The 14,989-nt window shown below is 46.0% G+C and overlaps 5 protein-coding genes across 5 annotated transcripts; 3 read left to right on the top strand and 2 right to left on the bottom strand.

Annotated features, from left to right (window-relative positions):
- Positions 1-2,281: 2,281 nt before the first annotated feature.
- N7477_004304 (uncharacterized protein) lies at positions 2,282-3,436 on the top strand (the record flags this gene model as incomplete). The annotated part of the gene is made up of 1 exon (XM_056965967.1): positions 2,282-3,436. The coding sequence occupies one exon, from the start codon at positions 2,282-2,284 to the stop codon at positions 3,434-3,436; it is 1,155 nt and encodes a 384-aa protein (XP_056822748.1).
- A 1,302-nt stretch (positions 3,437-4,738) lies between these two features.
- On the top strand, positions 4,739-5,179 carry N7477_004303 (uncharacterized protein; the record flags this gene model as incomplete). Its single annotated transcript, XM_056965966.1, has 1 exon — positions 4,739-5,179. One exon carries the CDS (start codon positions 4,739-4,741, stop codon positions 5,177-5,179), a length of 441 nt encoding a protein of 146 aa, XP_056822747.1.
- A 105-nt stretch (positions 5,180-5,284) lies between these two features.
- N7477_004302 (uncharacterized protein) lies at positions 5,285-5,643 on the top strand (the record flags this gene model as incomplete). Its single annotated transcript, XM_056965965.1, has 2 exons — positions 5,285-5,338; positions 5,398-5,643. The coding sequence occupies 2 exons, from the start codon at positions 5,285-5,287 to the stop codon at positions 5,641-5,643; spliced, it is 300 nt and encodes a 99-aa protein (XP_056822746.1).
- Positions 5,644-5,767: 124 nt separating this feature from the next.
- On the bottom strand, positions 5,768-6,748 carry N7477_004301 (uncharacterized protein; the record flags this gene model as incomplete). The annotated part of the gene is made up of 1 exon (XM_056965964.1): positions 5,768-6,748. The coding sequence occupies one exon, from the start codon at positions 6,746-6,748 to the stop codon at positions 5,768-5,770; it is 981 nt and encodes a 326-aa protein (XP_056822745.1).
- A 437-nt stretch (positions 6,749-7,185) lies between these two features.
- On the bottom strand, positions 7,186-8,511 carry N7477_004300 (uncharacterized protein; the record flags this gene model as incomplete). The annotated part of the gene is made up of 1 exon (XM_056965963.1): positions 7,186-8,511. The coding sequence occupies one exon, from the start codon at positions 8,509-8,511 to the stop codon at positions 7,186-7,188; it is 1,326 nt and encodes a 441-aa protein (XP_056822744.1).
- Between the last annotated feature and the right edge of the window lie 6,478 nt (positions 8,512-14,989).

The following is a 14,989-nucleotide window of genomic DNA, read 5'->3' as shown; positions in this document are numbered from 1 at the left end:
GGATCTCCCACTGGATCTCCCATAATAATAAAGGTGGCAAAGAAGGGAACCGAAGAAAAGCCAAAAGAATGATGTCAAGGATCGATGGTTTCAGCCACCCCGAAAGCTTCCCCGCAGTATCAGGTTATGCATACCCAAAGGTGGACCATTTTATCCTTAAGGGAAAGTGGTCCGCCTATCCTTGAGGGGACCGAGGGTCGAAGTCTGTTCACCGAGGTCCGAAGACCATGGTCGAAGTCCGCAGGCAAGATATGCCCGAAGGCACCCCCGAAGGAACGGACCATTCATGCCTGAAGGAAAAGAGTCCCGCCTATCGTTCGGGGGGAGGGCCGCGGACCAGAATCAGAAGTGGTCAAAATATCATTTTGATAGAAGAAAAATCTGGTTACGTGTTCAATATCTGATCTTATATGTTGAATATAAGGATAGATCTTTCTATGTAGCATTGGTCTATATTCCAATACCTCTTATTTATAATAGTTTCTGTTAGCGGATAAGTAGTTAAGGCGTATATCGATACTAGATTATTAGTTAATATTATTTGCAGAGATATCGCCTAATCTATATAGGCGCAGATACGGCTAAAGCCGAGGCTAAAGCTTATTTCTATTAATAGCGGTAAGTTCGCAGTTAGTGCTTATATTAAGAATTTACTAATTAATATCGGTAATATCGTAACTGAGTCATATACTATAGTCGGGGATAGTTATACGAACAATCTCCTACTTAGTAGTGAGATTCTGGAGGTGGGAAAGTGTGTTCCATTCAGTAAGTGTACGGAGGAGTAGATATATGGTAGCCGTGCGGACCAATGCGGGTCCGTACGGCAGAAAAAGTTGGGTAACGTGACCGTTTCCCGACAACAAGAAGGCCCTGTTATCACACTGGTACTTCGGTAGGCCAGACCCACATACTTTCTGCCGGTAGAACTTCTATTTCTAATAACTAGATAACGTAACTCACAGCAAACCCGCCACCACAGCAAACCCGCCACCCCAAAACACCATAGGAATTGTGATAAATTAACAACTTCATATCGCACAAATAACACTTTATTCAGAAGCCTTTGTTCAATCTTATACTCTACTGGGTAAACTATATAATAATCTAGGCTCTTAGATTAATTATATTATCGCAGATACTAGTTATAGACACGATGCTATAGAATTCCTGTAATTTTTGGTAAAGTGGTTTAATATTCAGTAACTTTCTATGAGGCTAGTAAATCTTACTTAAAATATGGAAATATAGCTATAGACAATGATTTAAGTTTCAATAATCAATCGTTGTTGAGATATGGAGGTATAATTTATCGCAATTACTGTGGAGTTCTGAGGTGGCGGGTTTGCTGTGGTGGCGGGTTTGGTGTGAGTTACGTTACCATCCTTCATATTGAATAACTTCCTCTACAGGATGAGGCATAGTCTCAGCTAGATTGATAAAGTGCCTGATCGTAAGCTGTTCCCAAGCAGCCTACGCTATATCTACTAGCTCTGCCCAAGTAGCTTCATTATTAGGCGCTCGCGTATATATGGTTCAAGCTCAGGACCGCGAGGCATAATAGAAAGAGGATTATATGAAGAGGATTGTAGGAAGACCATGATAGGGGTAAACACGTAAATACGCGAGTTGTAGATGGATATAATAGGTAGGCGGTGTATCAAGAGCGGTCAGAGTCGAATGTACTAGGGTGCAAATACTAATGAAACGCCACTGTACAATATCGGATATTATTACGATGTATATACAAAATTGGTAATTTACCTGAAATCCATTTTGGGTAAACATATCATGTGATTAGGATTTGAAAGAGTATCTCTATGTTTCCCCATATGGAATGCAATAGCGGTCGGCACTGTAGTACACCTAGCCCATTGAATGGATCCAAACCCTCCAAGCGCTGGGTGAGTTGAGGTATTAGTGGAAGCGAGTTATGTGACAAATGGGTGGAGGACCCTCGTTAGCGAGGGTCCGTAATTTTGGTAAAATGTAGGGGCCGGTTAATCCAAACCAAACGAATTTGTCCTTGAAATCACTACGACACGAACACATTTAAGATGGCCTTAGGAATCTTCAATCTTCTTCTTAGCTCTTTTTTAGTTATAACTCCCTTTTGCGACGATACTCGTTTGGACACCTATAATTACTAAAACTGTGGACATTCGAAGTGGGTGCGGCACCTACGCCACTCGGGTATTACGCTAAAGATCAACCCTTAAATATCTCCAAGCTCCCATCTTCTCATCTACCTTTCCCAGCCCAAAGTTTCTTTAGTTATAACATGGATTCTTTCGAGAAACTGCCCCCTGAAGTCATTCAACAGATTCTCGCCAATATCGGTGATTTTGCAGGCATTGAAAACAGCCTGTTGGCATCTCGACGACTCAATGCCGTCTTCCAGGCCCAGCCTACCCGCATCATACAAGAGCTGATCCTCTTAAATCCGATTACTTGTATGCCAGAAATACAAAAGTTATGCTATAACATCGGGCACCTCAGTATCTCTTCACTGCAATGCCCGGATCTTGAGCACTATCACCAGACATGCGAGGATCCGCCAACTTTAGGGTACACAGAATCACGGCATATACTTAAGATAGGCGCGCAGATCCAGCGGCTTGCGTGCAAATGTCTCTCTATTATGCGAGAAGGTCTCATCAAAAATCTTGATAATATCCCCGCGGATTCAATAAGTGGACCTCCACTCCAAATCCAAAATGCCAGCCAACCCTTCACCTGGACAGAAGAGTATCGCACATACTGGGCTCTCTGGCATCTGCATCACTACTCCCACCTGCGCAAAGCAGCAACCCAGCGATGGAACTGGAACGAATCCTCAATCCGGGAACTAGACGCATACAACACCTGGAGCGAAATCGACTATCGCACAGCCGAAAGACTCTGGACAGTATCCGCCGTCCTCTCAGATCTGGGTCTGACCCTGAACTGGCTGCCTAATGACCCAGAAGCAGAAGAACCCGCCCAAACCATCTGGCCCGCTCCGGAAGAAACATCAATACCTTTCTTCCCATCATTTGACCTGCCACCCACACAGTCACAAGATAGCAGCCTCTGGGCTACGCCAGATCCTCCCGAGGACACAGAGTTAACATCCGCCTGGATGCTCGCGCCGAGACACCGTGCCTCGCATCACTGGCACTTCGCACACCTCTATCTCAGTGGTATAAATCTCACGCGGGCCGTGCCTGCATGCTACTCGCTGACGAACATGAAACCGTGGCGACGACTCGGTTGGGTTATCTGGGATGGGTGGCGTATGTATTCTATTGGATTGAGTAATATCGCTCGAAAGAAAAAAATCCCTCTTCCGGATGGCGGTTTCCTTGAACCGGAGCCGCGGAATCCGAGGGATCGGAAACCCGGGATTGATTATGTGGCTAGGTGGTTTGCGATGATTGGGGAGGAGAAGCCTTGAGGGGTCTTTTGGAGACTGGGGATAGGGTTGATGGGATGTTTTGAGAAATATTTGGGGGGGGGGGAATATAGAAGTCATAATCCTCCAGGTTTGATCTTGATATCAACGTGGAACCTTCGAGCTATATGATCTCAATATCCATGGATATGGATATTCAAGTACTACCTACGACCTAACTCTCTGTCAAGTATGTGTACGGTTACGAAACAATGTAGTTCCACAGGCCGTAAAGTTGTCCGCGTGGACTTGTGGTTTCTTGTATTTCGCCATTTGGCTCTGAACACCGAGATGATTTCTTTACTGCTGTCGTTGATGTCCTGCTGAGGACTCAATTGTTTGCAATTGTCAACCCGGTCATCCCTAGTGTGAGCCATGAAAGAGAGCTCTGATCTGAACAGCATCAACATCAAAGTTGCTTTCGACCGCCCAAAATAAAAGCTCTAGGTCAGCGTTTTCCGGTCAGCCTTTCGGAAAATATACTATAATCCTACAATGCCGAGGATTGCCTCGCCTGAAAGCATGTCTCACCCACGTAGGTGTTCAGACCACATGCCTAGGCCCGCCAGGGACCTAAACCCCCGTGTATATCTCCAGAGCGGGCTTCAGTCGCTAAGGGTCGTATGGCTTGCCGCATAGGATCTAACGGGTCCCACGTCGACCGTATCCTGGGAGTATCGATTCCGGGAGCAGACGAATCCCAGGATAGTCAATCCTGATTGAATTCATCCTAGGATGGTCAATTTCAGGCAAGGAACGTGCGCCAGGGTAGAGGATTCCAGGATGGGGAGTCATAGGATTGCAATTCTCGGAATTTATTCTGTTCCAGAACAATCTCTCCTGAGCTTGCCGTATCGACCTATTCTTGTAGCTTGTGCGCACTTTTGCTTGCGGTACCGACATGGGTGGGAAAGTTAAGTATTATATCAGATAATCAATAGATCTCCCTCAGGTCTACCTTGTAAATAGCATATGGATCTATGTCAACTCTAGAACGCGAGACATGCAGTGGATTCAGTAACGTGCAGCTGCAAACGTGTGATGGCAGACTTGGTCTTCGCTCTTTGGGGTTCACTCGGTGCCTCGCTGAGCACACTGTCCCTTCAGCAGAACAGGCGGCTCTCCAGCATCCAATAGGAACCGAAGGTTCCCAGTGTTGGAGTTCAGCGGCGTTTCAGTCGAAACTCAATGCTTCTCAACCCAGATCAGGTTGTTTGTCCTCCTACAATAACCCATTTTGCTGCACCGAACCAAGGCCATCCTCTATCATGGATGTCTCCTTTTACATACTTCTCAGTAGATCAAATGGGCCTTCTCAATTTACCTTGCGAAATTTTGCTCGCCATCGCGGAACAATGCGATGGCCCGCGAGATATCCTTTCGTTTGCATGCATCACGCGCACAACCTACAGCATCCTGCAAGACCTGGTCTATCAATCTTGTGCCCGACAGAGGAACTGTACGGCTCTACACTACGCCGTAAAGTACGATAACCATGACACTGCAAAGTCACTTTTAGGATACGGGGTTAATATCAACTCCACGCTCAAATCAAGCACTGCTCTTCTGGTCGCCGCGGCATTCGGGTCAGAGTCCGTGATCGACCTACTTCTGGCCAAGGAAGATATTGATGTGAATGCCCGAAATGCGCATGGAGAGACCGAGATCCTCACTCATTCTCTCAAAATTCATTTTCACCCCCCTAGCCCAGTTTTGCCGAAGTCTTCAAACAAAGTGTGCATTTAGGTCCACTCACCCATCTGCAATGTCGAAGAAGAAGATGTTTCGTACACTCTTTCCAACGAATGAGAAGACGGGATAGAGCCCCTTATCGCAGAGCCAGCCAAAGAAATGCGGCGCAACGTTTCTCTTGCTTGTACAGAGTGCCAAAAAAAGAGGACCAAGGTCAATTTCGGCCTCTTCCCCGGTTGGAGGACAGGGCTAATATCGTCTCTCTGTTGCAGTGCTCTGGAACGACATCATGCGAAAGATATGCAACCGAAACCCGCCAGTGTCTATACGATCAAACCGGTGATCGCCGACGCAAAGCATATATTGCCGGGTTGTTGAATTCTCATGCCGCTCTTTGTCGACTGGCTGCCAAGCTCCGCTCTGCAGCCCCCGAGGAAATATCATGGTTGGTCTGGCAAATTCAAAGCTTGCCGAACGACCAAGATGCAGTAAACTACCTTGTTCGCATGCTGGATTAGTATATGAGGATCACTCAGGCGTCGTTCGTCGACGATTAATTGAGTCCCAAATAAGCATATAAGGCTTATCAAGTGCCTCGTATCGAGTGCCAAAAAATATCTTGAAATATGTCCAAGTTCCTCGTTACACACGGCCCTCTAGTCTTGGGTGTGGATTCTTTTTCCACCGTCGCCGATGGGCTATCGCAAATCTCCACTCCCCGATCACTTTAGAAAGGAAAAGTATTACCAACATCAGCATGAGGAGACCTGTCACAGATCCGATCAAAGTGCTGAGCCAGTAGCAACTCGCAAATAACAAAGCACTCGAATATCTCTCATCGGAAGAAGAGGCTGCAAGACTGACTTGCATACAATTGAGGACGATGGAGAAAAAGGCAAATGCAGATATCAAGGGACCTTGGATTCGAGCAAAATACGCTTGATACTGATAATTCTCACGTTGGTAATGGCTTTTGCCCAGGAGCATGGGCGCGTAATAGTTGAGCCGAGTCAATCGGATCTCTCCGTAATGATATCGGCCCGAAACTTCGTTATCCGTGATGTCGATGAAACGGGAAGTGAACTGGCAGAACCGAGACCAGGTTATCCCTTGAGGGATTAGGCAGAGAGCCGGATCTTGGGCGATTCGTAGGTCTGATTCATGCTGGATCAGGTAGAAATATGTCCGCAGATACCCGAGTGCGGCCTTTCTGAGCTTCACCGCCGCGCTATGTTTAGACGGATCACTCATGAAGATATCCCAGAATGCGTAGGATATGATGTACTGCGGAAGGGGTTTAAGGTAGATTCGGTCGTCGATCCAGACGAGATGCAGCCGAGCATCCTCAGTCACGATGATCTGTCGGCCCTTCACTCGCTGTCGATGCAACGGAGAGATATTGCTGCTATCCTGCTTCGACATCCACCAGAGTCTGCCCGATATCGACTCGAGGTCCTCTGACCAGACTTCGCGGCGAATGAAATCAAACAACCCCGTCTCATCCCCAACCTTGATCCGGGGATGGCCTGGCAGGTAATTAAGCGATGTATCCAAATCATCATTGAGCTGATCGTCTTTGTGGAAGGGGCATGGCACTGAAGAGGTTTCTGTTTGAGTTGACATTTTCTGAAGTGCCAGATTTAGAATACGCGAAAGCTTAAGATGATGCTGAATGCTGAGAAATCAATAACGAAAATTGTTTCCCCTTAACAAACTTGTCGCTAAAAAGCGGGGTTTACTGTACGTTCAACCTTGTGAGAGCCTGCGGAGCTCAGCCTCGCGGGAACACAACACTGCCGCCTAACCAGACCCTACAAGGCACATGCGCAAACAGCCTAGCCAACGAGAATTCTGGATGAAAACTTACAATATCTGCCTTTAGTGGTGACTTAACTAAGTGTATGTAGCAGACGTAATTTCAATTTGAAGTATCAATAGCTGATAATGATATGCGAATAGAGGAAATATATAATATCTAACAGCTGGCCTGCTGAAACGTCAAGCAACTCCTGGGCGATGAATTGATAGAAACACAGGAACTTCTAACGTGCTGAACGAGTCTACAAATCTAAAACTAAGCAATAATCACTCACATTCCATGCTTGAATCTCCTGCTCCGCCTTGCGCTTCTCCTCCGATTTTGAAAGCAGCTTGCCCCCAGCTTTCGACCTCTTTGCCCGCGTGGCTTGTTCCGTCATATCGCGTTTCTTCTGCGCCTCAACGATATCCTCGTAGCTCATCACTTTTGCATGTCCTACAACCGTCAGGCCACTGGATTGTCGACAGGTCTTCTCATTGTTCTGCTCAAATAGGATCCGGTTCTCCTCAAGCAACAAGGCGCGTTCTGCAAAGACCTTTTCGGCCGCGCAGCTCAGTGTCTGAAGACGATGTTTTGACACACTATCTATACTCTGGGTATCTTGCTCGACCTCTCTCCTTAGCAATGCGAAATGATCAGAAGTGTTTGGAGTGCAACGGACATTAGAGGACACGGTCGCATGGTCCACAGGGACCACGATCTGTTTCTCGGACTGGGATGCTTCAAACTCTCGGAGGACGCGAGACGGATCGAATGGAAAGAGGCCGCTTTTCGACCAGGCAGATCGTATATTACGGGGTGTAAGTGCCTCCTTTCGGGCGCGATTATAAAGATAGGTGAAGTGTGGCTTACCAATGGTACCCACTCCAGCGCGGCAGGTCTGCTCAATTTGTGCCCGGTATGCTGTTTTTAGGGGACCAAAAACACCCACATCACACGGCTGCAGTTTATGAGACGTATGAGAAGGGAGACGACACAAGATAATGCGGTTGGCAAAGCAGAATTTCATAACCTCCAGAGACTCGTGGGTGCCGAAACCATCGCAGATTAAGAGCCGTGGGCGATCGCCGGCTCGCTCTCGAGTCTGAGGATCGAACACATGTTCGATCCAGTACAGACTGATTTCTGTATTCGTATAGCCTGTTTTGGAGCAGGCAAAATGCCATCCGGGTGTAGCATGAGTGGTCCACGAACCACGATGGGTGGCGGCCGGCCAGATAATGAGAGGATGAAGGGAGCGACCATCGGCGGAAATGCATTCAACCGCTGTGACTAGCTTCCGCTTCACCGTGGTTCCTCGATGCTTTCTCAAATCATCTTTGCCGACGAGCACCTTAAGGGAGTTGAGAACGCTAAGAAGAACTCCCGTCTCGTCCATGTTATATACATTTTCCGGGAGAATGGCTGAATCAGCTAGTTCACGGCCAATGACGGCAAACCAGAATCGGACTTTCTCTTCGATCTGCCGATCATCTCGCTTCCGATCGATCGCTCGTAGCCGTCGCGCTTTCAACTGCGGGTGGCGTAAGTAAAAACCCTGCGGCCAATTCTTCCCCGGAGGTCGCATTTTGAGGCTTGGATCTATGATCTGGAAAATCGAGGATCGTTGGCGCGCGATGATCAAAGCGAGCGATCGGAGAAACTTGACTGGGAGCGGATAGCCGTTGTTCGCTAGCCGCAATACATATTCTACCAGCGCTTGCTCCTCTTGTGGAGTGAGGTACTGCTGATTGGTGGCTTTATCGGCAATAGAAGGCTTGTTATTAGCCCGGCGCCACAAGGTTGACGCGGGGATCCCGGTCGATCTCGACCGGGTTGCGTACGATGTCCGCCTCTGGCGTTGATGGGCGGGGACATCGGGGGCATTTTTGAGCGTATTATGCTTGCTGCAAGGTATCTATTGCTTGGAATCGAATCATGGGGACCGTGAGACCGTGAGAAGGTATTAGACTAGATACCGCAACTTTATACGAATATCAATAGGGGGATTCCGGGACATATTACTGTATCTTAGGTTGGTACTGAAATTATTTTCACCTCATAGCTCAAACAAGATCAAATTTTGAAGCATTTTTCACCGGTCGAACTCGGTGAATTCCATGAACATTTCGAGAAGGCCGAAAGCTACAGGATCTTCGTTTGAAACGTCGCCACCCTTATACGATATTCGAAGACGGTGAACTTACCTGACTAGTGCTTTCTGGATCACTGTTGATGTATCTGTCAGACTAAGTGTATCGTCGCGTGTTTAACAATCACAGTTCATTGCCGCAAAGTCTGCTAATAATGGTGATCCGATATCACGATTTGCCAGAATCCTCTAACGTATTCCACCACCTTCCCGCCCACACCACCCACCTACTTCTATATTTATGAAGCAATTAAATAACCACAACGCCTTTATATTCAATTTAAACCTTCTCTGTACAGAAATTAGCCCTATGGCCAGGCCTTCTGCATACGCTGCATGCATATTGACGTCTGTTAGTCTGACTATTGGTGGTTAAAGCCTTCCGGGTGGGCATTGTAGAGACCACCCCGTCATCTTCTATATTGCTTAATAGACCAATGCCTTGCTCATGGGCTTCAGATATAGCCATACCTTTAGCGCGTTCTATCTGCCGTTTGGATAGAGATCTTTTCTGTATTTACTTCTTGTTCGCAGCGCGTAGATCTCTGACTTCCTTCTCTAATAGAAGCATACTTTGCATTACCGTTTCGCATGCTTTATATGCTTGATTGATAATGTCTTTGGTAGGTGTTAGTGGGCTTTCCGACCGATATTTTAATAGCTTCTTAGCCGATTTAGCATGCTTCGATAGCTGGGTAATATTCCTTGGTGTCTCAGGGCAATAATTGCTTGATTTGCTAGTAGGTCGTTCCGCATTTAGTGTAGGTGACCGAATTAGAACATTAAGCTTCGATAGCACTGGTTCTAGATCTAACGGCACAATACTAGTCGCTTTGAAGGCATTCACAATAGTATTAACCTGGAAGGTATCCTGGCGCGCGCGTGGGTATGCCGTAAGAAAATCAAGCTTATTAATAAGGTTGATTCCTAGACACATTTGCTGGTCGACTAAGCGACTGTATAATCGCTTTAGAATAGCGAAACAGCCAATATCTAGTGGCTATAATAGATGCGAGCTATGGGTAGGCATACAAAGAGGTATGATATCGTTCTTCGTGCATAGTTGATCAAATTCGGGCGTAAGGTGGCTGCCATGACCGTCGAGGATTAATAGCCTATATCGCCTATATCGCCGGCCATTTATTAAAGGAATAAATAGCTTTTCAAGCTATCGAAGACCAATTGCATCAGTAGTCCACCCATTGTCGCTAACCTCGATACGCTAGTCACCAGGGATATCGGCACAGAACCAGGATTCGATAAAATGTTTGCCTTTAAATATAATTATCGGCGGTAAAGACCAGCCCGTAGCATTAACTGTTTCGATTATAGTCACCCATTCGCGATTACCTGGCTGCAGAACAAATCTACGGCCATAGTATTCAGCTCTGGTGACTACCTTTGCGGTAGAAACAAGGCCTATTACGAAGCCTGTTTCGTCAAAGTTATAGATATCATTAGGTTGGATACTATAGCGCGAAATAGTCTCTTACAATAGGCGAAACTATGCACGTATAATCCGGGGATCTTCTTGTTCCGCACGTCGATAGTCATACCGACGCGAGAAGCGTGATTGAATGGCCGGTGTCCGGCTAATATATCGAGTAACCCAATTTAGGCCAATTGCATCAACACCGCGGGCTACAAGCAATAAGTTGGCTATATCTTCCACCGTAGAGTGCCTAGGGGCTGCGCCGCGAGCATCCATAGAGAGGATCCACTGGGTAAGCGTATCCTCTTCTGTTTGGGTCATTTTATAGGATGTTGCGCGTCTGGTTGACCGAAATGAGTGGCCTGCGAGGCGGTCGCGTAGCGTGGAACGCGGTACGTCATATGTCTGCGCAGCAGCCCTAATAGACGGAATTGATTTTTTCTGAATAGCTTGTATTGCAAGCTCGATCCTACCCTCTTGGTGGAGAGATTCTTGCTTGGTTTTAGAACGAATTGGTGGCATTATAGGTGATCAAAGTGGTTGGGGATACGCGGAGACGCGAAATTTGGTTGGGTGGGCGGGAAGGTGGTGTGGGCGGGAAGGTGGTGGAATACGTTATAGCGTGACTCTTGAAAATATGCAAGGATTTAGACATTGTTATTTGAGCATAGCTGGTGGCGCGAACTGTAGTGCTGAAACAAGAACAAACGTGAATTCAATAAACAGCCTTCACATTACAGCATGGACATAAGCTAAAGTTTTCAAACTCAATCTTAGATAGCGCACCCTTCTAACTGTTGAAAATAAGCGGAATAGTAAATATTGTCAGTTGAGCAAAAATAAACAGGAATAAACGTTGAAAAGGTGGTTATGGAAAAAATGTGATGCTTGATGGTCAAGGTTTAGCCATTCAGTTGCATTTATTTAGTCAGGTTTCACCATTTAGCAGTTTTCACCAACACTGTGTAACCGGATCTGAGTTAAACGGTGGTTTTGGTGAATTTGGTTAAACCCCACATCCTGCTGCTGCCCTGAGTCATCCGTCACGTGGAGTTCGGGGTCCACGGGTGTCCCCCGAGGAACAGGAAAATGAAGACCTGAAACTTTTTTTTCGGACCACCCTGAGGCAGGCTCACGTGAACCTTCCTCTCTTGAAAGCTAACTCCAAAATGGCTAGCTCCAAGCTCAACCAAATCTAGGCTGAGTTCTAGCACGTGATGTCAGGGCATGACTTGTACTTATTAGTGCCAAGCCGATCCAATTACGGTCATGATAATAAGCCGCCTCCTAAATGGACAAAGGGTGCTGGATAGCGGTGAAGCGTTTCTTCTCTATAGATAAATTATTTGCGAGTAAATTCCATTTAGTATACGGTTAAGTTTACGAAGCCATAGTAGCAATAGTTGCAGAAAATATAGAGATAATTTTCAATTCTAGACCTGTATCTATACTACGTATTGTAAAACAGCGTCTGTAGAGATCTGAGCCTATACCTGTTAAACTTCGTTCTTTGCTTTTTATCCTCACAGTTCGATGCGGTCCTAGACTTATTTCCACCAGACTTACGTTTTCTTGTAGCAGGCTATCTCCCACCTGCTGGCACGTTTAGGTGGGGCTCTTGCGCTTAGCGGGCGCTAGTATCTTTTCATACAGCATGTTACATGGTCGTTTTTTACGGGCGTATTGGCCTCTTCACTACGTTTATTCTTGTATCTTTTTGTTACGAAGACTTCCACCAAAATCGGTGTCCTTCAAGGCAATATGACCATGATAAGTTAAGAAATCGGATTTGGGGAGAATGTAGACGAATAAATGCAACCGTTTCTTTGCTACCCAACCCAGGTGTTTTGGTTGATGATCTTGGCGTGATAGTAGTAAAGAGCAGATTTTCTAGCAGTGCGTGTCGGGCTGTAATTCGCCCCGCCTAGCATTTGATAATCCGCGTTTGAAATTTGCTATCAAAAAAGCATACGATGATTGTTGTTTTAGCAGCTTCCGGGCAAAAATCAAGATGTCGATTGGGAGTGATATGGCTCGAATGTGTAGGTACCTGATGGGCGTTTCATCACACAGGGCATTTCATGTCACCGGGATGGGGGTTACTATCTAATGGCTCTTCCAGAATTGAGGAAATGAAAGCAATGGCCATATGATTCTAACTGAGTACATGCGAAATTCTGCGGTTACGGTAAGATCTTCAAATAAGCAGACATGCAATTACCGAAGGCTGAGCTTATGAGTCACAAATTAATTGAATGAAAAGTATAGTGCATTCGTTCTCATTCAGGAGAGCTTTCAAAACGACTTCAGAGCACTATATAGTTCAAAGAAGCGGCTCTAAGGGCCGCCTTCTTTGGTCTACACTCGATATAATTTAGTCGACAATTGCGGTCAAAATGTCTAATCGGCACCAACAACTTAACGATGACACAGATTCTTCCTATAGTGGCACTACCTTCAGATCTAATGAATCTGACGCCGTAGATCTCGCCTTCTCCGATTATGATTCCGAGGATCTCTTGTCGGAAACAAGTGCAGACCGGGTATTTGTTGTTTCCGACAATGACGCACTCTCGTATGATTCCGACAAATACTCTATAGAAGGAGAGGTATCATGCGGCTTAGGAGAGGGAATTCTGAGAGATTTCGAAGATGTGAGCTGCTTCTTGATTAAACGACATTATGTCTCTGACAAGCTGTGGTAGCTATTATTATCTCTGGGGAAAAGAAAGCCGATAAAAGCGATTTCTAAGAGGACCGCTTTCTGCAATGGTCAGTAAGAAACTCATTATTTGGTTCTTTAGTATTCCTGGGAAAAGAGAAGAACCCTTCAGGAAACCGAATGAGTGAGATCGGGATTTAACGGAAGCTTTTTGTTAGTATATATCATGCTTGGGAGAATGGTATTGGTGTGTTACAGTAACAAATTTGAACTTGGTTATAACCCTTGGCATGGTGAGCTTTTGCCCTCTTAGTATTGTGTTAGATAATTCGACTGCCTCACTTAAGTCTTTGTTTAGCGCTCGCTTAGAATATACTTTCTTGCGATGCGTATTTCGTGTTCTATTTTCAGCGCCTATAATAAGATTTCGTTTGGGATTTCCAAAATAAGACTATTGATTTACTCTTTAAACCGTCGTTATCCTGCTTGGCTTTGTCGCTATCGGGTTCTACGGCCGGATTAAGTTTTCTTCGTGCAATCTCCAGAACGGACTATCTGTCTTTGAAGCGGAATTTGTGTGGTCCCAGAATGGCTTAAGAATCTTGGCTACTTACTGAAGTGTTGACTATTCGTCGTCGGTAAGCTGGAGGGCCTGATATTGGGTTTCTATGCTCTCTCGTTAGGTTCGCTTGTCCCGTCTATACTCTGCTTCCCTACCTAACTCGCTGAATAGGCAAGGGAATTAATAGGGATAAGCTGGAATTTACGTTAGCCCGAAAATCTCCAACTCGAATTTAAACTCAGGAGATTACCAAATTATTTCCATTTTTTCTAAGCCTACGAAATTAAGGGTCTTGAGTAGGTCCTCACTTCTTTTAGTGTTCGAACTCCTCCCGTCCCGAGTAAAAGTATCTGGCTGAAGCGAGCGACGGCCCTAAGAACCACATATTCCAGACTTCACTGTCCCTCGCTGTGGCGACTTATCAGTCTAGTGTCGGGGGGCCAGGAATCATCGACATTCTGGGCCAATTATAGGGCCGCCACCTTATCAGGATATTGTAACCAAACTGCTTCGTCGGAGTGGCATTAGTCTACCAAAGCACAAAAAGCAGCAGCGGGTAGCATGACTTTCGTACTGATTACCTTTCCTACCGCAAAGTCCTACGCCAATTGAGAATCGCCGCCATCGGTCTCTATAAAATCACGCTCAGACATCAGCTCGGGAGAGCAGCTTTCCCAATCTTTGAGAACGTTAAAGATGCCACGCCGAACATTTTCAAAGGCTTCTTCAAAGTAGACCAGTGATACTTCTTAGTTGGCGTGCCGGCGCTCTAGAGACTCTCTTTCCTGGCATAGATAGATATTAATAGCCCGCAGTGCCTCGTTTTCTCTCTCGAGCTACTCGCTATGGGCTTTCTTAGCGGAGTAAGACTCCCACAATATAGAGAATAGCGTCGCTATCTGAGTAGCCGCTGGCTGCACATTTTGGGGATTATCTTATTCTAGGCGCTTCAGCTCTTCGACCAGAGGTTAAAATAGGTCGTCGAGGGTCTGCGACTGTGGATCTTAAGGCAGGATCAATTTAGGCAACTGTTATCGAAGAATTAGAATTGAATTGTTATTTCTCGGAACAAACTTACCAGCCATTGCTCTGCGACCTGATCCGCTGGTTAAATAGGAAACGAGCGTTCATTTTCGGATTCTGGAGAACAGAGTGAATCTTCAAATTGCTCAACCTTCGGATTATACTCATGGTTGGAGTTATCCATAGTCTTTACGTGAGCAGCTAAATATGATGCTGGGAGGCACTTTCACACTGG

This window comes from Penicillium maclennaniae (genome assembly GCF_028827695.1).
Source record: "Penicillium maclennaniae strain IBT 15551 chromosome Unknown utg000004l:1.0-3007600.0:1.0-3009580.0, whole genome shotgun sequence".
Lineage (NCBI taxonomy): Eukaryota > Fungi > Ascomycota > Eurotiomycetes > Eurotiales > Aspergillaceae > Penicillium > Penicillium maclennaniae.
This window is presented reverse-complemented; position numbering and strand designations above follow the sequence as displayed.